We start from the raw sequence: 25359 nt of genomic DNA, 5'->3' as shown, positions 1-25359 counted from the left end.
TCACATTCTCTTTGATCCGGGCAGCTCTCACAATTTTGTTAATTACAAATTTGTGCAGAAGATGGGGCTGTCCACAGTACCTAGCGACCACACCTACGAGGTGCAGCTTCCAGCCGGGAAGCAGTTTTGGGATCGCAAGGTTGAAGCGCTTCCCATCCGGATTCAAGACTACACGGGAGCTCTCACATGTTATGTTATGCATTTAGAGCATGTAGACTTGCTGATCGGGATAGAGTGGTTTAAAACCCACAATATTCAGATCGGATGGACGGAGCATACGCTTTCTTTTGTAGACAAGGACACCCAATTTTGTATTCAGTGTGATAAGATTCCCCCTTCTCAGGGGCCTATTGTATCTGCGATGCAGCTTCGGAATATATTGAACACTTCTCATTATGATGTCTATCAGTGTGTTTTGATTCCACTTTCTTCATTTATTGTTTCGGTAATTAACAAAAATGAATTAAGTGTGTTTGAATATCGGGAATTGAGAACGTTGTTAGATAATTTTAAGGACGTATTCCCAGCTCAACTGTCGGAAGGTTTACCTCCAGAAAGGGCAGTAGATCATCGCATAGACTTAGTCCCAGGGGCTCAACCTATCAGTGTACCACCATATAGGATGAGCCAGGTAGAGGAGGATGAGTTAGCTATCCAGCTTCAGGATTACCTGAATATGGGCTATATCCGCCCAAGTAAATCTCCTTGGGGTGCACCTGTCCTCTTAAGAAAGAAGAAGGATTCTTCCTGGAGGATGTGTATAGATTATAAACGATTAAATAAAGTTACAATTAAGAACCGCTATCCTTTACCTCGTTCTGATGATTTGATAGACCGTTTGGCCGGAGCGAAGTATTTCACTAAGATTGATTTGCGTACGGGTTATCACCAAATCCGTATCTATGCTAAACACATAGATAGGACCGCATTCCGGACTAGGTATGGTCATTACGAGTTCCTCGTATTACCTTTTGGTTTGACCAATGCTCCTGCTACTTTTCAGCAGATGATGAACGATTTGTTCAGAGATTATATGGGCAAATTTGTTGTAGTGTTCTTAGATGACATCTTGGTATATAGTAAAACGCTTGAGGATCATATAGGACACCTCCGGGTTGTCTTACTTGTTCTAAGACAGCATAAGCTTTATGCCAAGATGAGTAAATGTGACTTCTTTATGAAGGAGATCATTTACTTAGGACACAAGATTTCTTCTGAAGGTATTAGCATTGATCTGGATCGTATCCAGAAGGTTTTAGAATGGCCTATCCCTCAGACTGTGAAACAACTTCGCTCTTTCCTAGGATTTACGGTATTTCTTCGGAAGTCAGTCCGTGATTATTCACAAATCACGGTACCCTTGACCAACATATTGAAAGGTCGTGGACGCAGGTCTACTCAGCCGATCCCTTGGAATGATGCAATGAACAAGGCTTTTGAAATCTTGAAGTTATCTATCAAGGAAGCACCCGTTCTTGCATTACCCGATCCTACCCGGCCTTATGTTTTAGAGGCCGATGCGAGTGATTATGCGATTGGGGTAGCTCTATTCCAAGAGGGCAGACCTGTAGCTTTTGAGAGTAAGAAGCTAGACGACACTCAGTATCGTTGGCCCACACTTGAGAAGGAACTTTATGCAATAGTGTATGCTCTCAAGGTTTGGATACACTACTTGTATGGTTCAAAGTTCCTTGTATTGACTGATCACCAGTCAATTAAGTATGTGTGTGATGGATCAGACTTGAGAGGAAGGAAAGCTAGATGGGCAGAGTTAATGCAGGATTTTGATTTCGAAATACGTTATCGTAAGGGTTCGTTGAATAGTGTGGCGGATGCCTTAAGTCGAGTTAAGTTTGTAAATGCTTTGTCATTTACGGAAATATCCTCAGACCTATTTCAATCCTTGAGAGGGCTATACGCAACTGATAGTCATTTCAGTTCTTATTGGCAGAGAGTCCAGGATGGGAATTCCATGCTTGACCAGGACTCAGGGATTGTGCCACCTAGGATACAGGTGGCGGGAGGTCAGTGGATGATTAGGAACGGCTTGCTGTTCCGGAATGAAAAGATTTGTGTGCCTGATGTTCTGGACCTAAAATCCAAGATTCTCTGGGAGTGTCATGATGCTCCTAGTGCGGGACATCCAGGTATACATAGGACTCTATCTCTTGTGAAGCATACCTTTTATTGGCCTAAGATGCATGCATTTGTAGAGAACTATGTGGTAGGTTGCCGAGTTTGTCAGGTTACTAAGGCTGAACGCCTTAGAAGCACGGGCTTATTACATCCATTACAGATTCCAGGTAATAAATGGGAGAGTATTTCCATGGATTTTATTACTGGTTTACCTCAAACGCGCAAGGGTCATGACTCTATTTGGGTCATAGTCGACCGTTTGACAAAAATGGCTAGATTCTTACCTACAAGAACAACTATTTCAGCTGTTCAGTTGGCTCATGAGTTTGTGGACCACTTGTTCAAGCTGTATGGTTTGCCATCTGACATAGTCAGTGACAGGGACTCAAAGTTTACAAGCCACTTCTGGACACTTGTATTTGAGAAGTTGGAAACTACTCTAAGTATGAGTTCCTCAGATCATGCACAATCTGATGGCAGTACAGAAAAGGTCAACCAGTTGGTTGAAGACATGCTTCGGGCATATGTATCTAAGAGACAGTCTTCATGGGAAGATTATCTACCCATGATTGAATTTGTTTACAACAGTGCAAAGCATTCTAGTACAGGTTATAGTCCTTTTATGCTTATGTACGGGTTTCAACCTAAGTCACCAGTTATGGTTGGATTAAAAGGGATTCAAAATGATGCTGCTAAGAACTTCTTGCAAGACATGCAGGAAATGTTGCAGTTTGCCAAGAAGTCTATTAGAAGTGCCCAAGATCGGGACAGATTTTATGCTAATAGACATCGTTCACCTAGAGAGTTCTCTGAAGGAACGATGGTATATTTGAGAATTCCTAAGGAATCCAAGAGCCTAAGTACTGGTTTGGTTCCGAAATTATCCCCCAGATACTGTGGCCCATTCAAGGTCATTAAAAGAATTGGACCAGTTGCATATCGACTAGAATTGCCTCCTGATGTTAAAGTACATCCAGTCTTTCATGTCAGTAGACTGAAAGAAGTATTGGGTGCAGATGATCAAATTGTTTCTCCTCATGAGATTATAGAAGTTACAGATTTAACTTTTATTCCTCACGAACCTGAATCTATTCTTGAATTCCGTGAAAGACAGATTCGAAATCGTACTATCACGGAATACAAGATTAAGTGGAAGGATCGTGTTGAGGAGGATGCAACATGGGAGACATTACAAAACCTCCAAAGAACATTTCCCGATTTCTTAGCGAACTCAGGAGTGAGTTCTTAGAGGAGGGGGAGTATGTCATGTGCACGGAGTGGTATCTGACGTGTACTAGTTACACAGAACTAGCTCAAGTTAGCCTGGGGAGGCTTAGAGCTAGGCAGGCTTGATTCTCGGGTTGAGTGGCAAGGGTACGAACTATTTATAGGTCTTCGCTATTTTTGGCGCCGGGGCCCGAGTCTATAAAAGAGGCCCAGGGGGTTCAGTTCTCAGTATGCAGTTGGGAGCAAGTCTCGTTCCCAGGTGCTAGGTCTGATCCTGGATTGTGTCGCGGACGCGCGCCTGCATCTTAGCGTAGCCCAAGGCCCAGTGGCAGATCCAGGGCTTCACAGCGCCACCTGGTGGTATGGGACACCAGGCTGGTTTGGATCTGATTGGGAGTTCGTGCCGGTAGCTCAGCGCGTGGCTCGGGGGGACATCTTTTGATTCGGGATCACATCCCGTAGATGTCACGGTTGGGTGGTGAGCAGCCTGCTCAGTTCTGATGTTGTGTGTGGTTATTTTGCAGATCAGGGGTTTCAGGAGTGCTGGGATGTGTCACCCAGGAGGCGGTAGAAGCAAAAAGGTCCAAAAAAAGCCACTTTTGCAAATTCGACCAGCAAAAGAAGTGCTCAGCTCTGCCCGTTCTACCAAACGCACAGAGGGAAAAGCATATCACTACGAAGGGGAGGCAAAGGGGAAGCCATCGGCCAAACGGAAGTCGAGGAATCCAAATGGGTGAGGAGTTATGAAGAAAAATGGAATTCAGCTGAAGGAGGTTGAAAAACGAGTGCAAAATCTCAACAAAGGGAGAAGATGAGAGAGAAACCACACATGTGAAGTTTAGAGGCCCAGGAGGTCCAGGAATGGCAAAGGAGCATGTAGGAGGCACTAGAGGCACTTGGAACTCCAGGGGGGCCACTGAAGGTACATGGCCCTCTAGGGGGCCCATTAAAAATGCCACATTATCATTTTCCAACAACCACTCTTTTAATTCCTTGAAATGCCTTTGGGCCTAGGGATTAATTACGCTTATGTGCTAGGCACCATGCCGCGTTTAATTACACATTATTAAGCCCATGCTTGGACTTTTAAAACCAAAGTTGTCACGGTCTTGTAGTACATTAAAGTACTTAGAATTTCACGCCCCCGTGACAGAATGCATCAATCTTGGCATATGCTAGGAATGCATCAATCTTGGCATACCATGCACGTGGGGCTTGTTTTAAACCTTTGTTCAGCTTGCAAATCTGAAGTGTATTGCCAGAAAGTTCAAATCCAGGAGGTTGTTTGACATAATCCTCCTTCTATAAGTGCATTAAGGAAAGCTGTTTTTATGTCCAATTGATGGCATTCCAAACAAAATTTGCAGCCATGGCAATAATTGACCTTATGGTGGTCATCCGGGATGTAGGAGTAAAAGTGTAACCTCTCGCTTATAAACAACTGCAAAAACACTCTCATAAGCGCTCTCTCTCTCCCTCTCTCTACAGACAGCTAGGGCCCAGGACAACATGTCGGGCTGGACCCCCCCCAAGGTATTTTATTTCTTGAGAGAAAGTGAATACAGAGTTCAGCGTAGAGCTGCTCATACATAATTCCAAAACGTGAATCCATATTACATGAGCTCTTAGGCTCCTCTTCTTGGCAACAAGCCACTTGTCAATTTTTACATTACTTTCCTAATTACATGCCACTAAGGGCAACTCTAGAGTCTTCGAAGCACTTGGTCATGCGAACCGCCTCCTAGACTCTTGTTAGGCTTCATTGTGCTTAGGAAAATCACTCTTTTTAGTAGCTGCAACAATTAATTAAAGCGCACCACCATGGTACCCATTAATTGTTAGCGCTTTGCATGCAAATAACACATTGTGGACTAATTCTAGTCATGATGGGTGTCCCCACTAAAACATGTGCACACATAACAAATATAAAAATATATATTTATTCTCTGGTTGATTGGAGTGAACACTCTTAGATATAATTAAGAGGCTTTAACCAAGGGTCGAGGCGCCTTAATTATAGTCAAGTCTCTCCAACTGAAGTTGGCACATCTTGGTTAACCGTAGTTAACCCTCTTGGTATAAACCAAGTCTTTATGGCCGAGATTAGGCTTACTTGACGGAAGTCAAGTACCTTTGACCGTAGTCAATTCTTTGACCAATAGAAAAACTCTTTTGACCATAATTAACCCAGATGGAAAACTCTTTAATTATGATTAAATAAATGGTCAACTGTACTTTGACTTAGGATATTTATATTGTGGTGACAAAAGTCTCCTCATAATCTATGCCCTTCTTTTGTGCATAGCCTTTAGCAACCAGCCTTGCCTTGTACCTGTTAATGGACCCATTGGGCTTCCTTTTCACTTTGAAAACCCACTTGGTACCAATGGCATGCTTACCTAGCGGCAAATCCACAACATCCTAAGTCTGATTTTTCTCAATGTACTGCAATTCATTGTGCATGGCATGCATCCAATGCACATTATCCTTTGCTTCTTCAAAAGAGTCAGATTCTTCTTCATCAAGAATAGTACCTGCATAAGCTGTGTCAACTGAAAGGTGCCCCCCTGCGTGCCTTACTGCACTATGAGTCCTGCCATGCAATGGTGCCTCAAGTCTTCTTGAATCTCTTGCCTGACAACTTCATCCACACCCTTTGGAGGTACAAAATCAGCCTGTGGCTGAATCGGGTGTTGCTTTAAATTCTGATTTTCAGCATGAACCTCAGCTAGGGAACAAAATGCTATAGGAAGCATCCCCTCAAAAACATCATGTGAAGTAGTAATTTCAGCATGTGTATGTGCTGTACTCTCTGAAAATATAACATTTCTACTCACAAAAATCTTACGTGAAGAAGGATTGTAGAGACAAGAGCCTTTGCTTTGTGCACTATACCCAACAAAAATGCATTTAAGTGCTTTATCTGACAACTTATGTCAAAACTCCACAGGCACATGGGCATATGCAACACAACTAAAGACTTTGAAGTGATCCACTGAAGGCTTTCTCCCATGCCATGCCTCGTAGGGAGTGATTGTCTTCAAAGCCTTTGTGGGAGCTCGATTCAAAACATAATTTGCACACATGAGGCCTTCGAGCCAAAACTTGTGAGGCAACTTTTTGCTGGTAAGCATGCATCTATCCATCTCCATAAGAGTGCGATTCTTGCGCTCAGCTTTGCCATTTTGCTGAGGTGTAAGCCTCATTGTAAGCTGATGCGTGATGCCTTTCTTCTTCAAAATGCCTTAAACTCATGAGACATATACTCCCCCCCTCTATTTGTGCGAAGTGTCTGTACCTTGAGTCCTGTCTCATTCTCAACTGTAGCCACAAAGTGTTTGAAATGCATAAATGCTCTTGATTTTGCCTTAAGACCATAGACCCAAGTATAATTAGTGAAGTCATCTATGAATGTAACATAATAGAGATAACCACCAAAAGCAAGTGTCCTCATGGGACCGTAGACATCACTGTGTATGAGCTGTATTTTTCGAGTAGTTCTTACTGCACCATCCTTCTTAAAAGGAAATCTATGCATCTTGCCAAGGATGCAACCCTCACATGCATGAGGAGGAGGTGTTCCATCACGGAAACCAACGGTCCCTGAGGCACATCTTTCTCACCTCGTAAGACATAAAGCACATCATTCATCTTGAATTGATATACGTGCTTTTCCAATCAATGGTTGGATTCTTCCTAGAATGCCACGCCTTACCCAGGGCTATATCTGCATGAGCAAGCTTAGTCATTTCAAAATCAATCTTCTCAGCATAGTCCTGAATACGAAGCTCCAACTGGGTAACCCTTTGGTCCCATACTTAAGTTGAACTTCCATCTGTCATCCTGACTGTATACGCATAGTCAGATGGGCTAGTCTTTAACTTCAGCCTCTCTTCACGAGCTTGGAGTTAATCACATTGTGCGTTGACGCTAAGTCAAACAACACAATGACATCATGATTGACCACTTGCCCTTTCATCTTAATTAACTCCGTATCATTAAACGCTGTATACCCCGTTGCTGCGGGCTTGGATAGGATGTTATCAGGTGCACTCGTTACTAGCTTAGCAACAGACACACATAACAAGCAAGGTACTGACCTCTGAGAAGATCCCGCTAGCTGAATCTGCATCTGTTCCACTCTGGGACTTCCCTCCATTTCCACGTCGCATTCTGAGACTACCATCTCAACCATTCGACGATCCTTATTTCGTGGACAATCTTTCCACTGATGAGGCTGAAGGGAACCAAAACACAAGCCTTCTCTCCTCGCTTTTTCTCTTTGCTCTAGGTTTAAGGGAGACTTTGACCAAGCCCGGGCTACCATTGGCGTTACTTTCCTCTTCACTCCAATGGTGGTACTTGATTTAGGAGTTTCATCAGTGTATTATGCCACTGACAAATTTCTCTAACAAAGGTTTCTATACTGATCCCGAGCTCGGGATGCTTCGTCAGGAGGTAAGAAGTGTTTCCTAAATTCCCTCCAGGTAGTGGATGCAATACCATCTTTCTGTTGTTTAATCCACCACCAATCCGCTGCCTCACTAAACATGTGGGTGGCCTCGCGGATTTTCTTGATATCATTTCTGATTTCACAAATGGCGAACGCCTCATTCCATTTGTGTAAACCTCGATATTGTGGGCCATGGTTAATTCTAAAAAGAATAGGCAAGGTAGCCTATAAATTAGAATTACCACCGGGGTGTAAGGTGCACCCAGTGTTTCATGTTTCTCGTTTAAAGAAAATTTTGCATACTAATGACTCACTAATCGAAGGTGTGGTTTTATTTAAGGAGATAGAGGATAATGCAAGACACAAGCCAACAAGAATCCTGGACTGAGGAACAATGCAAGTGCGCAATCGGAAGATACCCACGGTGTTGGTTGCATGGCATGGTCTGCCTCTATCGGAAGCTACCTGGGAATCTGTATACCAGTTACGGAGAGCATTCCCAGATTTCATCATCGAGGACGCTGATGTTTGAAGAGGGAAGGAATGTTACGCTCTAGCTGAGGTGGCATGACCTCAGAAGAATCAGTTGACATTTCCCTTAAGGATCTACGTTTGTAATATATTTGTTTGCGCTTCATGTAAACGATCGGGAGGGAATTAATGTCAAGGTCCTAGGTGAGGGTTGATAGCACCAGACTAGGTGGATTTAAGGCTAAGGGCCTAATGCAAGAAATGTGCCTAGGGGCAAAGGATTTCAAAGTATCCCAAGAGAGGGGTAAAAAAAGATGCATTAGGAAAGGCCCTATGATGATGGCACGTGGCATCTAGATCCATCTAGGGAGATGGGGCTTGTTGGAGTTAGTGAGAGAATGAGAAGGGACCTTCACGTATGTTTCAGATTTTGATTTTCTTTGTGTGTACTCTCACGCTCCAGCAAGGTTGGCTGGGTGGAAAGTTATGGTGCTAGCTCCCGTGATTATCAGTAGTTAGTTGAGAGTCTGTAACAGACATCTGTACTATTATTTGGGCATTCAGTTTGCTCATCTTGAGGGGGGTATTATGATGTCACAGTCCAAGTATATTGGATAGCTTCTTGATTGTTTTCAGTTTGAGGATTGCAAGCTAATCTCTACTCTAGTGGACCCTGGCTTCAAATTTTCAGCTCAAACCATGTGATATCACTCTTTACCAGCAGGCTGTTGGATGTCTCATTTACTTGTGCCACACCAGTCCTGACTTACAGTATACAGTATCCCAGCTCAGCAGGTTCATGCACATGCCTAGTTCAGAGCATTGGCAGGCAGTGAAGAGAGTCTTCATATATCTCAGAGGCACTCAGGATTTAGCCCTCTTCTATGGTGATTAGGGTTTACTTACCATGCATGCTTACACAGATAGTGATTGGGCAACTGTTTTTTGCTCACATACTGGCAAATGTTTTTTGCTCACATACTGGTAACTGTTTTTTGCTCACATACTGACAACTATTTTTTGCTTGGCAGCTCATGTTTCTCTTGGCTCAGCAAGAAGTAACCAACAGTTGCCACATCCAGCTGTCAGGCTGAGTACAGGATAGCCTTCACCGCTACAGTAGAGTGTCTTGGTATCCGCCAGACATCCTCCATTATGGTCTACACTGACAGCTAGAGTGCTTTGGTTATTGCACGTAATCTAGTGTTTCATGTGCGTACCAAGCACATTGAGGTTCACTATCGTTATGTTCGAGAGCGGTCGTCAGCAGAAGACAGAGAGTTGTCCTACCTTCCCACAGAGGACAACATAGCAGATCTGTTTACAAAGGCAGTTCCTTGTCCCAAGTTTGAAGTCTTTCGACAAGCTGTACACTTGGTTCCCTTTGTTACATGATCGGGCTACCTTGTACATTCATAGGTGGCTATATTTCCTGGGATGAACATGTGCCACCATGACCAGAAAATACGAGGTATTCTGAGATGTCTCCAGAATACTTCAGCACATACCATGGAGGGGGGTTTGTAGGCCATCATCTCGTGGTCATATTGATGCCCTTTGGGCCCTGGTATGTGCCATGTGGTTTTATTTATTGGCACTTAGGTCACCTAGTACTTTTAGTGTCTTATGACACATAGTACTAGTGGTACCACTAGGACACTGTCCTAGGGTTTTTCTTTATTTTGTACTTTGTACTTAGCGTGATTTGTGACTTATAGTGCCTGGGTGAGTCTGATGTCTCTAACTATCTCCATCTCCTTGAGTCTTGCTGGTCTGTGCTATCTAGCTGGAAAAACTCGGTGATCATGCTTTGGGTCGAGTCTGGATTTGTGTCATGATCTCCTCTACGTGCCCTGAGCAACCTCTCCTTGTGTTGTGCGGCCTCATAAATGAAGGCTGCAAAGCATCTGTGGTCTAGATGAGATAGGAAATTGTGTAGGGAGCCAAAGCCATCTGTGAAAAGGCAGTGGTATCAATCTGTGATCTCGTAGTATATTGGGTATCTGAAGGCAAAATGCTCCTCTGACTCGATCTCTTGGGAGTCGCACATGGTAAAAATGCGGCCCTCTCTTGGTATGCCCTCCGCTCGACCACTTTTTATACGGAGGCGATCCGGAATTACACGATCAAAATCCTTATGGAGTGGGGGAGGTGGATTTGTGTGTATCTTGGTGGGTTGATGAAGCCCTCCTCTGAGATCCGTGGGCAGTGGTCTCTGTAGGCCATCTCCTGGTGGTTCTAGTGATGCCCTATAGGCCATGGTATGTGCCTTGTAGGCATAAATATAGGCACTTGTAGTGTTAGTGCCTTTTAGGCCACATAGGACACTTAGTCCTTTGTGACCGTTGTACCTGCTTCCGTATTGTCGCAAGCCTGGACATGACATTTCAGAATGCAGGAAGCGCATTGCTTCGCAGAAAAAGAAAGCAGGATTGACAGTTAATGCCTCACATGCTATTGAATCCCATGAGCCAGCAGATGCTTCACATGCACATGCTCTTCAGGATGATTGGGCATGGGCTGTCCATTGCTCATTTGATCCCTCCAAAGCTGAGACACTCTTTACTGCTAATGACGCTTAGTCTTGGTATTTTGATAGTGGTGCTTCCAAGCATGTCACATCTTGCAGAGAGTTGTTTCATTCTTTAGTAGATGCATCTCGAGGGGGGACTGCCACGTGTGCTAATAATGCTTCATATGCTGTAAAAGGAATTGCAGATGTGCAGCTCACATCCATTTCAAGCCATCCTGTCACTCTGACAAATGTTCTTTTTGTGCCTGGAATTGAAGTCAACCTGATCTGAATTTCCGCAATTTTTAGGTTTCAGAGTGATTTTTGATGGCTATAGATGCCTAGTTTATGATCTTCGTGATAACAATGCCATAGTTCTCACTGGCACGGTGCAAAAGGGGCTTTATCACCTTGATCATCACTCAGCTGCACTTTCTATTGAAGCATTTGCTATTTCAGATTCACAGCTTGCTGAAAGTCATCTTTGGCATGAGAGAATGGGTCATCTCAATTATAGAGCTCTTGCAAAGCTACATTCATAGTAGATGGCAAATGATGCACCTCAAACTCACACAGTTTCCAAACATGTGTGTGAGGGTTGTCTTTTGGGTAAGATGCATCGGTTTCCTTTTCAAAAGAATTGTCCAAAACTCTCACAAAGGAAATTGCAGCTAGTGCACAGGGATGTCTATGGCCCAACGAGGACAAATACCATTGGAGGGTACAAATATTTCATGATGACTCTCATTGATGATTTCACAAGATATTGCTGGGTATATCCTTTAAAAGCCAAATCTGAAGTTTTCTTATGCTTTCAGAGGTGGCTGAATATGGTTGAGAATGAATCAAGATGCAAGCTTGTCACCCTCAACACAGATAGGGGGGAAGAGTATATGTCAAAGGAGTTTGATGCATTTCTGTCTTCACGGGGCATTATTCACTCATGCACTACTCCTTACACTCCTCAGCAGAATCTTGTTTCTGAAGGAAAAACAGGCCCACAATGGAGATGGCCAAATGCATGCTTAAGGCCAAGTCTTTGCCCAATAAATTTTGGCTTGATGCAGTGATGTGTGCCAACTATGTGCTGAATAGATTACCTACACGGGCATTGAAGACTGTTACACCTTATGAAGCATGGAAAGGCAGGAAGCCTTCACTTTCACACATGAGAGTTTTTGGGTCTCTTGCATATGTTCATGTACCATTTCAGCTGAGACATAAGCTTGATGACAAGGCTATCAAATGCATATTTATTGGTTACAGCCAAGAGAGCAGAGGGTATTGGTTATACCAACCAAATACTGGGAAGATTATTGTCAGTAGAGATGTAATCTATGCTGAACATTCAGCTTCTCCTCTTGTGGATTGCAAAGCTAAGCCAGATGCTGACATGTTTGATGCCTTTGAATCTTGGTTACCTCTGCCATCCTCAGAAGAGGACATTGACCAGCAACATGAGCCTCCTGCAGGCCCTCCACCAAGCAATAATCAGCCACTACCTCATGCTGATTTGCAGGTTTCTCTTCCGGCCCAAAATGATCCCACTATTCATGATGCAGTCATTGAAGAAAGAGCTGTCAATAGACAGCAAAGGGAAGTTCCCAGATGGCTTCTTGATACATTGAGGGACAGCAAACAAGATCAGCCTTTTGCTGCCTGAACAAGATCAGGGAATAGAGAGATGCATGGTCACTTTCTTGAGTTTGCACTCCTTGCTACAGCATGCAATGAAGAGCCTTTGTGCCATAAAGATGCTTTTGACAGCAAAGAGTGGATGGATGCAATGAGAGCTGAGTTACAATCCATTGCCAAAAATGACACATGGGAATTGGTAGATCTTCTTCCCGGCAAGCATGCCATTGGTACCTGGTGGGTCTACAAATTCAAAAGGAAAACTGATGGTAGTATAGATCGACACAAAGCCCGTCTTGTTGCAAAAGGGTATGCCCAACACCAAGGCATTGACTTTGAAGAGACATTTGCTTCCACATCCACGATTACTACCATTAGATGTGTCATTGCCATTGCTGCCCATCATCATTGGCAAGTGCACCAACTTGAGATCATGATTGCTTTTCTTCATGGGGATCTGCAGGAAGAAGTCTATGTCACACAACCTCCTAGCTTTGAGGTTGTTAATTATGAAAATAAGGTATGCCGGCTTAGAAAAGCCCTTTATGATTTGAAGCAGGCACCCAGGGCATGGTATGCCAAAATTCATGCACACTTACTATCCCTTGGTTTTCAGAATAGTCCCACTAAACCCACTCTTATGTTTGTGGGAGTGGATCTGATTTTTTAGTGCTGATTTTATATGAGTATCTGGACCCGTGATGAGCATATCATCCACAGCAAATTGCAGCTTTCAAGGCTGATTTGCAGCAGATTTTTGACATGTCAGACATGGGACAGCTCCATTATTATTTGGGCATTCAGTTTGCTCATGTTGAGGGGGGTATCATGATGTCTTAGTCCAAGTATATTGGACAGCTCCTTGATCGTTTTCAGTTTGAGGATTGCAAGCCAATCTCTACTCCAGTGGACCCTGGCTTCAAATTCTCAGCTCATGATGGGAGCCCACCATGTGATATCACTCTTTATCGGCAGGCTGTTGGATGCCTTATTTATTTACGTCACACCAGAGCTGATTTGCAGTATGCAGTTTCTCAGCTCAGTAGATTCATGCACATGCCCAGTTCACAGCATTGGCAGGCAATGAAGAGAGTCTTCAGATATCTCAGAGGCACTTAGGATTTAGCCCTCTTCTATGTTGATCAGGGTTCACTTACCATGCATGCTTACATGGATAGTGACTGGGCAGGATGTTCCGACACCAGAGTGTCACATACCGGCTATTGTTTTTTGCTTGGCAATTCATGTATCTCTTGGCTTAGCAAGAAGCAACCAACTGTTGCCACATCTAGCTGTGAGGTTGAGTACAGGGCAGCTTTCACCGCTACAGTAGAGTGTGTTTGGCTTTGATAGTTACTTATAGATCTTGCTATTTGCTAGACATCCTCCACTATTGTCTACACTGACAGCTAGAGTGCTTTGGCCATTGCGCGTAACCTAGTGTTTCATGCGTGTACCAAGCATATTGAAGTTCACTATCATTATGTTCGGGAGCGGTTGTCAGCAGGAGACATAGAGTTGTCCTATCTTCCCACAGAGGACAACATAGCAGATATGTTTACAAAGGCACTTCCTCGTCCCAAGTTCGAAGTCTTCCGACAGGCTTTACACTTGGTTTCCTTTGTTACATGATCTGACATCCCTTGTACATTCATAGGTGGCTATATCCTTTTGGATGAACATGTGCCACCATGACAAAAAAATACGAGGTATTCTAAGACGTTTCCAGAGTACTTCAGTCCATCCCATGGAGGGGGGTTTGTAGGCCATCTCCTGGTGGTTCTAGTGATGCCCTTTAGGTCATGGTATGTGCCTTGTAGGTATAAATATAGGCACTTGTAGTGTTAGTGCCTTTTAGGCCACATAGGACACTTAGCTCTTTGTGACACCTAGGACACTTAGTCCTAGGTCTAGGTACAAGTACTTTTGTACTCTTTCATTTTATCATCTATCCTAGTTGACGTGATGGGAGACTCTATCGACTCTTTGCAACTTGCACTCTCTCTTTCTATTCATCGATCCTACAGTCTCTGTAGAAGCTGAGCTTCACGGGGAGGTCACAGGGTGCCAACCAAGTCTTGGATCTGTGTAACTATAGGAGACCCTCTTGGATCACGTGGTTGACCTCGTGTATGTGAGCGGAATAGACGGGGCCTCCACAATATTGTGGGATGGGGGTAGCTTGTCAATATTGATCCCAAGCCTCTCAAACCATTTGCAAGTATCGGCATACCAATAGCTTTGGTTCCCCTCTGCTACTAGTGTTATGGGGGAATGTAAATCCATCAAAGGAAGCCTGTGTCGTCCTGTGGTGCAAGATCCATACTGCCGAATGCGGAAGAATATGTGATAACTTGGAATGCTACATCGAGCTGTAGTGGGGATGTCCTTAACCCATCCATAACTATTTGATGTGGAACATAAGGCTTACTACCGATCATCAGTAAAAGCATGAGAACTTCAAGCCCACCCCGTCTTTGATAGATTAGGCCCCCAAGACGGACTGCCATATATACCTGCGGGTTTTTTCGAGAATCGAAAAGGAGAGAGTCATATTAACGTTTTAGAAGGCCTTGCGGATCTATGAGACAAAATTGCAATCAATAAAATGAAGCAAAGGGCTCGCTAAGGCCCTTGTTGGGTACTAAGCTAAGCTAATAATCTCAAACTAATCTCAAAACCTCAACAGACTCAAGTAGAGAGAAAGAACGAAAGAAGTCTATTAAAAGTCTTTGGAAGACAAAAAAGGGTCTATCAGACGGAAAGAAACTGATACAATGAACTAATGGGTGGAGCTATAGCTGATCTCATGTCATTAGGCTGATGAAATGGATTACTTAAAAGGATTTGAATGTTTGCTCAGGATGCCTAGGCTCAAGGATTGCTCAACATATGGAGCCTTTGGCCACGAGATGAAGCAGCTAGCTCCCCCCTTTAATTTGTGTCGGTCAAATGCTAGTATTTATGCAACTGTTTCAGTTGTGAACTTATCCCATTTGGAGCTATGGTATCTTATTGTACTAGGACTATTGTAGGACCCTAGCCTAAAAACCAAGCCCAAGGCCTTAGATATGTCTATGAGATGCACTTCCCTTAAAGAAACATCTCTTGGTCGTAGGGTAGGTTGGGCTTGGGCTTGAGAGTCGACCTAATGTGAAGACTTGTTGACATAGGGATGCTTGACTAGAGATGGTCTAGATGTTGGAATATGGAAGGTCACCTCCCATTTGTAGACCCCCCATATGAGGAGAGCAGGGGGGGGGGGGGGGGTGAACCTAGGGTTTGAGAGAGTGCCACATGGGCAGAATGTTAGAATTATTGTTATAATTCAGCAGTGACCAATGTAATGTAATAAGTAGGTTAGGGGCACTTTTCCCTCATTATAGAGGTTTTTTTTCCTAACCACAGTTAGTTCACTAACTACGGTTAGTGAAGGATAAGGTTTTGTCACTTAGGCAAAACCTATCCCACTCTTCAGTTGTAACATTCTTCTATTGCAACTATTGCTTTCAGCTCTCACTCTCCTACTCTCTTGCTCTCCTGCTCACACACTTTGCTTTGCTTCCTTGCTCGAAAGCTCCCTGCTCCAAGCTCAACAGTTCGCTGCCCGTCCCTACAAGGATAGTCGTCCGTACAGTCCTCTGTACAATCTGTATGGAATCAGCTCCTGCACTGCCGTACCCAGCTCCTGCACCGTGCAACTTCCGTCCGGATAGCCGTACAAGCTCACGGAGCTCTCGTTGTCCGTACAGATGCGTCTGCTCCCGTACATTCCGTACGGCATCCGTACCATCGAACAGCCCACCAACATTCCATACCGTCGCGCCAGCCCGTACTACTCGTCATCAGTACTCGTACGGATTGTTTCGTACTATAGTACCTTCATCGTACAGCCGTACCTTCGTCGCCGTACATCTGTCGTACTTGTTTCGTACAACCGTCATACATGCGTCGACTGTTCCGTACACAGCCCGTACAAAAATCCGCACACGAATCCGTACAGTTCGTACATTGTACGAATTTCATACTGTCAGTTCCGTATTGTCAGTTCCGTACAATCTGAAGAGGCTGTACTTTCTGCAGATTTTTTCTTTGCAGGTGGACTCTGGAAGGTGTTTCGTGATAGGCATTTGCGCAGAGAGCCATTGTTTGGCTAATTTCTTTTAGAAAATTGGGACTTTTGCAATTACACTGCAATTTTGCAGTGAAATTTGGGGATTTTGCAGGCAGAGAGCAATTTGTGCAACATTTGGGGCTTTTAGACCATTTGCCTCTTTCTGGTTGCAATTTCAAGCCACAAATTGGGGCTTTTGTGTTGGGAGAGCAATTTTGCAGGTTTCAGTTCACACTGCCTTTCTGTAAGTGTTTTGAAGCACTTTTGGCAGGTTTTGGGAGAGTTTGGATGCTCTGGCAGATTTGTGACAGAGACATTACAGGGTTTTGAGTTGCATTTTCAGCCAGTGTTTGGCTGTATTTTTTTGGGAATTGTGCACTCCATCCCAGCAAGGGAATTCAGATTTGCATTTGCTGTATTTTCTTTCTCAGACATGGCCCAGCAAAATCAGAATGATTTCTAGTTCAGTGGTCTCTGACAAGAGGTTAAGCTAGATGGTACCAACTACTCCCTCTGGAGCTTTATGGTACGCAACATTCTGATTTTCCGTAATTTGTGGGACTATGTAAATGGGGATGAGATCCGGCCAGCAAATGTGGCACCTAATACCCCTCCCCAGCAAGGAGGAGGCAGAGGTCGTGCACAGGGTACAGCTGCAGGACAAGTTGTTGGTGCAGCTATACCTACCACTCCAGAGCAAAAGAGATGGGATTCACGTGATGCTTTAGCTTTGTCGTGTATTTCTCTTTCAGTGAAAAGATTCATCATTCCGCATATGCGGTCGTGTAAGACCTCAAAGGCAGCATGGGATATTTTGGAGACGCATATCCGGTCGTGTAAGACCTCAAAGGCAGCATGGGATATTTTGGAGAGCATGTATGCAGCTTGGAATGATGCCAAGGTGTCTTTTTTGAAAAGAGAATTGTCTCATACACATATGGAAGAGGGTGACTCCATGTTAGTGCACCTCACAAAGCTACAGGATTTACGAGAGCAATTGCTGAATATTGATGAGATCATTCTAGATAGAGAGATGATTACCACTACTCTGAATTCTCTTCGTGAGTCTTATCTGAGCTTTCATACCTCGCTGAATTTGTCATTGAGGGGGGATACAAATCCTCTCAATTTTCACGAGTTGATAGGACTTCTGTTGCAGGAAGAGCAGACCAGGAAAAACATGGCTTCACGAGCAGGTGAACATGCCATGCTTTCAAAATTCAAGCCTAAAGGAAAGGGACAAGCGAAGACATCAGCAAATCAGCCTTCCAGTGGTTCAGGACAGCCTTCTCAAAAGGCCAAGGGTGATGCAGGTAAGCCCAAGAAGAAGGGTATATGTCATTACTGCAAAAAGCTAGGTCACTACATTGGAGAATGCAAGAAGAGGCTTGCAAAAGAAAAAGAAAAACAGCTCCGGTATGGCCGTTTCAGATTCAGCTCCTCATGCATCTGACAATGAGCAAGCTACAGCCAACTTTGTGGAGCACGACTATGCCTTCTTGTCTTGCATTTCAGACTCTCAGTTGGCTGCTCCGGATACTACAGCCACTTGTAATGATGACTCTTATGCTTTTCTGACATGCAGTTATGATTCTTCCAAGGATGCATCAGCTTTCAGTGTCAATGAGACGCAAAATACATGGTATTTTGATAGCGGTGCCTCAAAGCATATCACTTCCAAGAAGTGTTTTTCACATCTCTGCATCCACCTCCCGTTGGTAAAAAGGTCACATGTGTCAACAACTTCTCCTATTCAGTTCGTGGTACAGGAGAAGTTGAACTTACAGCCATTGATGGCTCAACATTTGAAATTTCTGATGTCTTGTATGTGCCTGGTATCACAAAAAATCTACTTTCAGTGTCCACTCTTAACAGAGCTGGATTTCAGGTCATTTTTGAAGATGACAAGTGTGCAGTCCATGACAAAGAGAATGACTATGTCTTGAGATTGTCTGGCACTTTGTTACGTGGTCTTTTTCAGCTTGACATGTATGAGAAAAGACCAGCACATGCTCTTGCAGTTTCCACTCCTACTGCTACTATGCAGAATGCGGAGTTATGCCAGATATGGATACATGCATTATGGCAGCTTGATGACACTTCAAAAACATGCTATGGTTGATGCATTGCCTCCTCTTGAAACACCTCCTCCACATGCCTGTGAAGGGTGCATTCTTGGTAAAATGCACAGATTTCCTTTCAAGAAGGATGGATCAGTAAAAGTTGTTCGAAAATTACAGGTTATACATAGTGATGTCTGTGGTCCCATGAGGACTCCATCATTGGGTGGTCATCTTTACTTTGTCACTTTTATAGATGACTACTCTAACTATACTTGGGTTTATGGGCTGAAATGCAAATCAGAAGTGTTTATGGTTTTCAAACACTTTGCAGCCATGGTTGAGAACGAATCAGGACTCAAGATACAGAGATTACGCACAGATAGAGGAGGGGAGTATTTGTCTGCAGATCTTGATGCATTTTTAAAAGACAAGGGCATTGCACATCAGCTTACAGTGAGACTAACCTCTCAGCAAAATGGCAAAGCTGAGAGGAAAAATCGTACTCTTATGGAGATGGATAGATGCATGCTAAAAAGCAAAACATTGCCTCACAAATTTTGGCTTGAAGGTCTCATGTGTGCCAATTATGTTTTGAATCGGGCTCCCACAAAAGCTTTGAAGACCAAGACTACCTATGAAGTTTGGCAAGGGAGAAAGCCTTCTGTGGATCATTTTTTTGTTTTTGGATGCCTTGCATATGCTCATGTGCCCGTTGAGTTTCGGCATAAGTTGTCTGATAAGGCAATTAAATGCATTTTTGTTGGGTAGAGTGCAGAGAGCAAGGGCTACCTTCTCTACAATCCTGTCACACGCAAGATAATTGTCAGTAGAGATGTTATATTTTCAGAAAATTCAGCTCACACTCAAGCTGAATTTGATATGCCTACTTCTTCCGTTGATGTTTTTGAGGCATTACTACCCATTGCCTTGGGTTCCCCTGCTGATATATCTGATGCAAATCACAATTTACAGATACCTCCACATGCTCCGATTCAGCCACAGGATGTCTTACCACCTCCACAAGCAGTGGAAGAGGTTGTTCAGCAAGAAATTGCAGATATACATGCAGCAAAAACAGTTCCAAATTGGCTGTTACAAAGTCTCAGGGAGAGTAAAATTGATGCTCCATTACCTGGCAGAACTTGGAGTGCAGTAAGGCATGGGGGGGGAGCTCTTTCAGTTGAATCAGCTTATGCAGGTACTCTTCTTGATGAGGAGCCTGAGATATTTGAAGAAGCACAAGATAATGTGCATTGGATGAATGCCATGCACGATGAATTGCAGTCCATTCAAAAAAATCAGACATGGGAAGTTGTCGATTTGCCACCAGGTAAACATGCCATAGGTACACGGTGGGTTTTCAAAGTTAAAAGAAAGCCATATGGATCCGTTGATCGGTACAAGGCAAGGCTGGTTGCAAAAGGATATGCTCAGAAAAAGGACATAGACTATGAGGAGACTTTTGCTCCTACATCTAGAATGACAACCATCCGGTCAGTTATAGCCATGGCTGCAAATTTTGAATGGAATGTTCATCAGTTGGACATTAAAACAGCTTTCTTTAATGGAGACTTGTTGGAAGAGGTTTATGTCAAACAACCTCCGGGCTTTGAAATTTCAGGAAATGCACTTCAGGTATGCCACGTGCATGGTATGCGAAAATTCATGCCTTTTTGACCAGCAAGGGGCTGCACAATAGTCCAACTGAGAGCACCCTCTACATCAAGAAGGATGGGGGGGATATTTTATTCATCATTCTTTATGTAGATGACTTACTGCTCACAAGGTCAAATGAGGATAATATTGCAGATTTTAAAGCTGAATTGCAGACCACTTTTGACATGTCAGATTTGGGGCTGCTACACTTTTATTTGGGGATCCAGTTCACTCAAGAGAAAAGTGGCATCGTTATGTCTCAATCCAAGTATGTGCAGAAACTCTTGGACAGATTCAACATGCAGGATTGTAAGCCCATAGCTACTCCCATGGAGCCAGGGCTGAAGCTTACAATGCATGATGCAAGTGAATCAATTGATGTCACACTCTACAGTCAGGCTGTTGGATGCCTCATTTATCTTTGCAATACACGACCTGATATTCAGTTTGCAGTTTCTCAGGTGAGCAGATATATGCATAGCCCAAAGACTATGCATTGGCAGGCTGTAAAACGCATCTTCCGTTACTTGCAAGGTACAAAGTCTTTTGGCTTGATGTTTCTCAGGGGGGATGACTTGCAGATGCATGCCTACAGTGACTCAGATTGGGCTGGAGACTATGACACTAGGCAATCCACAAGTGGCAATTGTTTCTTTTTGGGCAAAGCTTGTATTTCTTGTTTGAGCAAGAAACAGTCTACAGTGGCTACCTCCTCATGTGAAGCTGAGTACAAGGCAGCTTTCACAGCGACAGTTGAATGTGTTTGGCATCGTCTTCTGATCTTCATCTTTCATTGGAGGGTCCTTTTCCAATTCTCACTGATAGTCAGAGTGCTATTGCAGTGGCAAAGAATCCTGTGTTTCATGCTCGCACGAAGCACATTGAGGTTCACTATCACTACGTCAGAGAGAAGTTGCATGCAGGAGAGATCAGTATGATCTATGTGTCAACACATGACAATGTTGCAGGCATTTTCACCAAAGCACTTTCACGTGAAAAGTTTAAGGCATTTCGCAGTGCCCCGAACTTATCTCCTTTTGGTGATTGATCATTTCCTTGTACATGACATTGGCACTGCAGGGGGGTGTTAGAATTATTGTTATAATTCAGCAGTGATCAATGTAATGTAATAAGTAGATTAGGGGCACTTTTCCCTCATTTTAGAGGTTTTTTCCCCTAACCACAGTTAGTTCACTAACTACGGTTAGTGAAGGATAAGGTTTTGTCACTTAGACAAAACCTATCCCACTCTTCAGTTGTAACACTCTTCTATTGCAACTATTGCTTTCAGCTCTCACTCACCTACTCTCTTGCTCTACTGCTCACACACTCTGTGCTCTCTCCCTTTCCAACTCACATAGAATTGTGGCTGCCATGTGGGCACCATCTAGACAATAAGAGAGAGAATAGTGGGGCTGCCACATGGACAGCAAACAGGCTGCCATGTGGGCAGCACACCAGAGAGCATACCTAGCTGTGTAGAGCAGCAGGAAAGCAAGGGAAAGTGGTGCAATGCCATGTGGCTGATCTGCAGATGACAGGCTGACATCAGCAATGCACGGAAGGTTGTAGGGACCCATGGCGATGGCTGTGGGCAGAGGAATGACCTGGAAAGACGTGCCTACATGGGGCTGATGGAGGGGCCTTGGCAGCATCACAAGAGGAGGCAGAAAAGGCCTCTTGCCCTCACATAGGCTGGTTGGGCTGAGCCAACCAAGCCGGTTGGGCCCGCCAACCAAGTCGGCCAGCAGGGATCAATAAAGTCGGCCCCTTGGGTCGGCCACTATGCCCTAGGGGGTTAGTATTTCGGGGGGCATCCTTGCCGTATAAAAGGGAGGCCCCACACTTCATATGGAGCAGCCCTTAGAGAGCAGACATGAGCAGCAAGAAGGGAAGCCGTGGGCCTATACACAGGATGTGAAGGTGGAGAGTCTACATACGCTCAATGGAGCACGTAGGCTTAGAGATCTAAAGGTTAACTACTTCTGGAGATAGGCAACCCTCGTCTCATTCCGCACCTGATATACGAATGCAAGCTGATCCCATGTTTGCTTAGCTGTCTTGCAAGACTGGATATGAGGGATAATGACCCTTTTTAGTGAAAGAGCAATCAAGGCATGTGCTTTGGCATCACATCCATCCCACTAAATATGCTCCTGAGTAGGAGGCAAAGTACCTGTAGTAGCATTAGATCCATCACCAGATGAGCTTGAGGCAGTACCAGATGTACCCGAGGCATTACCAGAAGAAACAGATCAAGTAGGCGTGACCTCAGTGCTTGAAACAATATTCCACAAATCCTTGGCAACTAAAACATGCCCCATCATATAGGCCCACATGGGGTAATGTGTACCATCAAGTTTGTCCTCAGCCCCAAGCATCCCAAACAAATCATCCTTATTGCCAGCCATAGTGCTGAAATTCAAGGAAAAAGCACAAACTGACAATGCAAATGAGAGAAGGGCAGCCTCTTAAAACCAAAAGGCAATTTTTCTCAAGCTTCAAAGCTTTTTCACTGCAAACGCTTGGCTATCTCAAGGTGTACCTGCTGCAAAAGATTCCCAAAAGGCAACACGAGGCCTTTCAAGGCTACACTGGGGCTTTCCACAATGCCAATAAAGCAAAGAAAGGACTGTTTTGCAAAAATGACAAGGAACCAATGCAATAGAGGCTTACCCAATGATGTAGCCCAAAAAATGCAGCAGAGAAAATGCTCCAAATGCGAGTACAGATAGTCACCCTTGAAGGAGAGGCAGTAAATGGCAATGAAGGGTGCCAAGAGAAGGCTGGAAATGAGAATTACAGGAAGAGAATATGCTCCCACAAGGAGGAGAGCACTTCGAACCGAGTGGCGAAGCATCCAATGGAGAGCATCTCGTAGCCCGAGGCAAGGGGACAAAAATTGAGAGGCAGGGGGCCCAAGTAGAGGTCTCTCGATGGCAGCAGCAAGCTTCAAATGGCTCCAAACACCAAGCACATGCCTCCAAATGAAGAAATTGATTGAGAAGAGGCTTCAAATGCTGGCATGCTTCATGAAACAGCTCGAAATAGAGCTCCGAGTTGTTGAAATGAACCTTGTACAGTCTGGAAAATCCACCGTACAGGTCCGTACACACAAGGAGGAGAGCACTTCGAACTGAATGTAGAAGCATCCAAACAGGCTGGAAAATCCTCCGTACAGCCAGCAAATGCGCCGTACAGCAGGCTGTACCGCTGTACGGGCCACACGTGCGAGATTTTCAGCAGTAAATGCAGCCGTACTGATCTGTACCAGCAGTAAATGCAGTCTGTACTGTCCATACAGACTGTATGGCACTCCGTACAGAAGGTGCAGTCAATAAATGCGCCATACCACCATATGTGAGGCGGTTGTGCTGCAGCAGGAAAGAAATGAGCCAAAAAATGCAGCAGGTGCTTCAAAAGTCGATTTTCCGCGGTGGAATTGCTTGAGGAGGCCTCAAGTGTTCACGCATGTGAAGAAAACCTTGAGAAATGAGAGCAGAAATGGCTACCAAACAGCTTGGAAAAGCTGCCAATGGTTTGAGGGGAGGGATCCCCAACCTGCTCTGATACCACTGAAGGCTAGGGCAAGCAATGGAAGCTCAATAATGCAAAACCTAGGGCAGGGTGTGCTAATTGGACTAAGTGTCCGAACTGGTGTATGTACCAACTGTCATAACTGCCTATAACTTGGCCTACAAGGCACATACCAAGGAATGAGTGGCACCTATGGATAGCCCATAGAATGGCCTACATAAAGGGGATGGTGCATTAGGTATGATATCATTGGAAACTTATGCTAGGATCTACCCATGTAGAAAAGTCTCATCATTACTAGTGTCATACGTTTGCATTGTGTATTATGGTGGCATGCTTGTGTAAAGCGATGTATATCAATTTTTGGCTTTGTAAGATCCATACATGATTGGTATATTTTTCTATGGCTTTGCAGGAGAAGGAAAGAGATCATTACTCACAATTTGTTGTTTCGGAGAGCTTTTCAGCTTATTGCAAGCGAAAACGAAGGGATAAAGTAAGTCTTGTTTTCTTTAGAACTTCCAAAACGTATTGTAATTCTTCTTGCATGTGTGTCATTAAAATCATGTTATGTGTGCACAATGGTTGAGGAGGCCAAGCCTTTTTGTCCCATAAGAAAGTCAAAATTGAGTCCAAGCGATACTCAGCTATTTTTTTTAAATTTCATGACTGAATTTTGTATGAATGAAAGGTAGACAGTACATTAGGAAATAAAAAAGACTTGCATGAGTGCATACATGCATGCACTTGCGTGTTGGAGAGCAACTGGATGAGTTTATTTAAGTCTTTGAAAGTCCAAAGAGTCGATATTTATTTTTTCATTTAAGAGACTTGTATTAAGTATGAAAAAAACCCGCGTGAGCAAGCTCGATGCTGAGAAAAAACACTCTAGAAGAGTAAAGAAAAACTCAAAAAGAGCTGTAGAGAAAACAAGGTTGAGGCTGAAAATGGCACCTCAACCTTAATATAGTCTCTAAGAAAAAGGGGAAGCCTATGATCCATCTAAGGCTTGTGTGCATCTGGCCTTCCAGATCTGCCAAGTATACTAGTCGATATCTCTCATGAAAAATCCACATCAGCATGTTACTGGTCTTTATCGCGAGATAGGCACATCCTCCAGAGAACAAGGCTCAACTACGTGTCGTCGAATAGAGATGGCCCATGAAGCATCCTACGACTCATAAAAAACTTGAGGTCCTGACAAAGAGGGCCAAGCCACTAATCCCTAGGTCATGAAGAAATGAGAGGGAATAAAAGTGCTGAGAATCCTGGCAGCCCCTATCCAAATGACTCTTGCATGTCTGTAGTCTCATAAGCAATGATGAATCGACTCCTCTGTAGATGAGCACCTCAGACAATTGGAGTCTACTCCAAACCTAGATCTCCACCTGTTCATTGCAATCCTTCCATGTATAGAAAGCCAAAAAAATAAAGTAACCTTTCTATTTCTTCGGGATTTTCAGAGTCTTCTCGAAAAGACTCTTTGCAAATCAACTGACACCTGATATCCCTCGCAACGAGGGGCTCTGGAAGGTCTCCAAGCTTCCTTTTGCTA

General features: G+C 44.0%; 1 protein-coding gene across 4 annotated transcripts in view; it reads left to right on the top strand.

Annotated features, from left to right (window-relative positions):
* The window catches only part of OTLD1 (OTU-like cysteine protease family protein), a 71462-nt gene that overhangs the window by 15426 nt on the left and 30677 nt on the right, over window positions 1-25359 (top strand). For all 4 annotated transcript variants that reach the window (XM_087371772.1, XM_087371768.1, XM_087371769.1 and 1 more), the window contains exon 4: window positions 24220-24300. In XM_087371772.1, coding sequence (XP_087227898.1) covers window positions 24220-24300 — 81 coding nt within the window. The remainder of the gene's footprint in view (window positions 1-24219; window positions 24301-25359) is intronic.

The sequence above is a fragment of the Dipteris shenzhenensis genome, chromosome 33 (assembly GCF_047967505.1).
Source record: "Dipteris shenzhenensis isolate YYH24624 ecotype China chromosome 33, Dip_SZ_1.0, whole genome shotgun sequence".
Classification (NCBI taxonomy): Eukaryota; Viridiplantae; Streptophyta; class Polypodiopsida; order Gleicheniales; family Dipteridaceae; genus Dipteris; species Dipteris shenzhenensis.
This window is presented reverse-complemented; position numbering and strand designations above follow the sequence as displayed.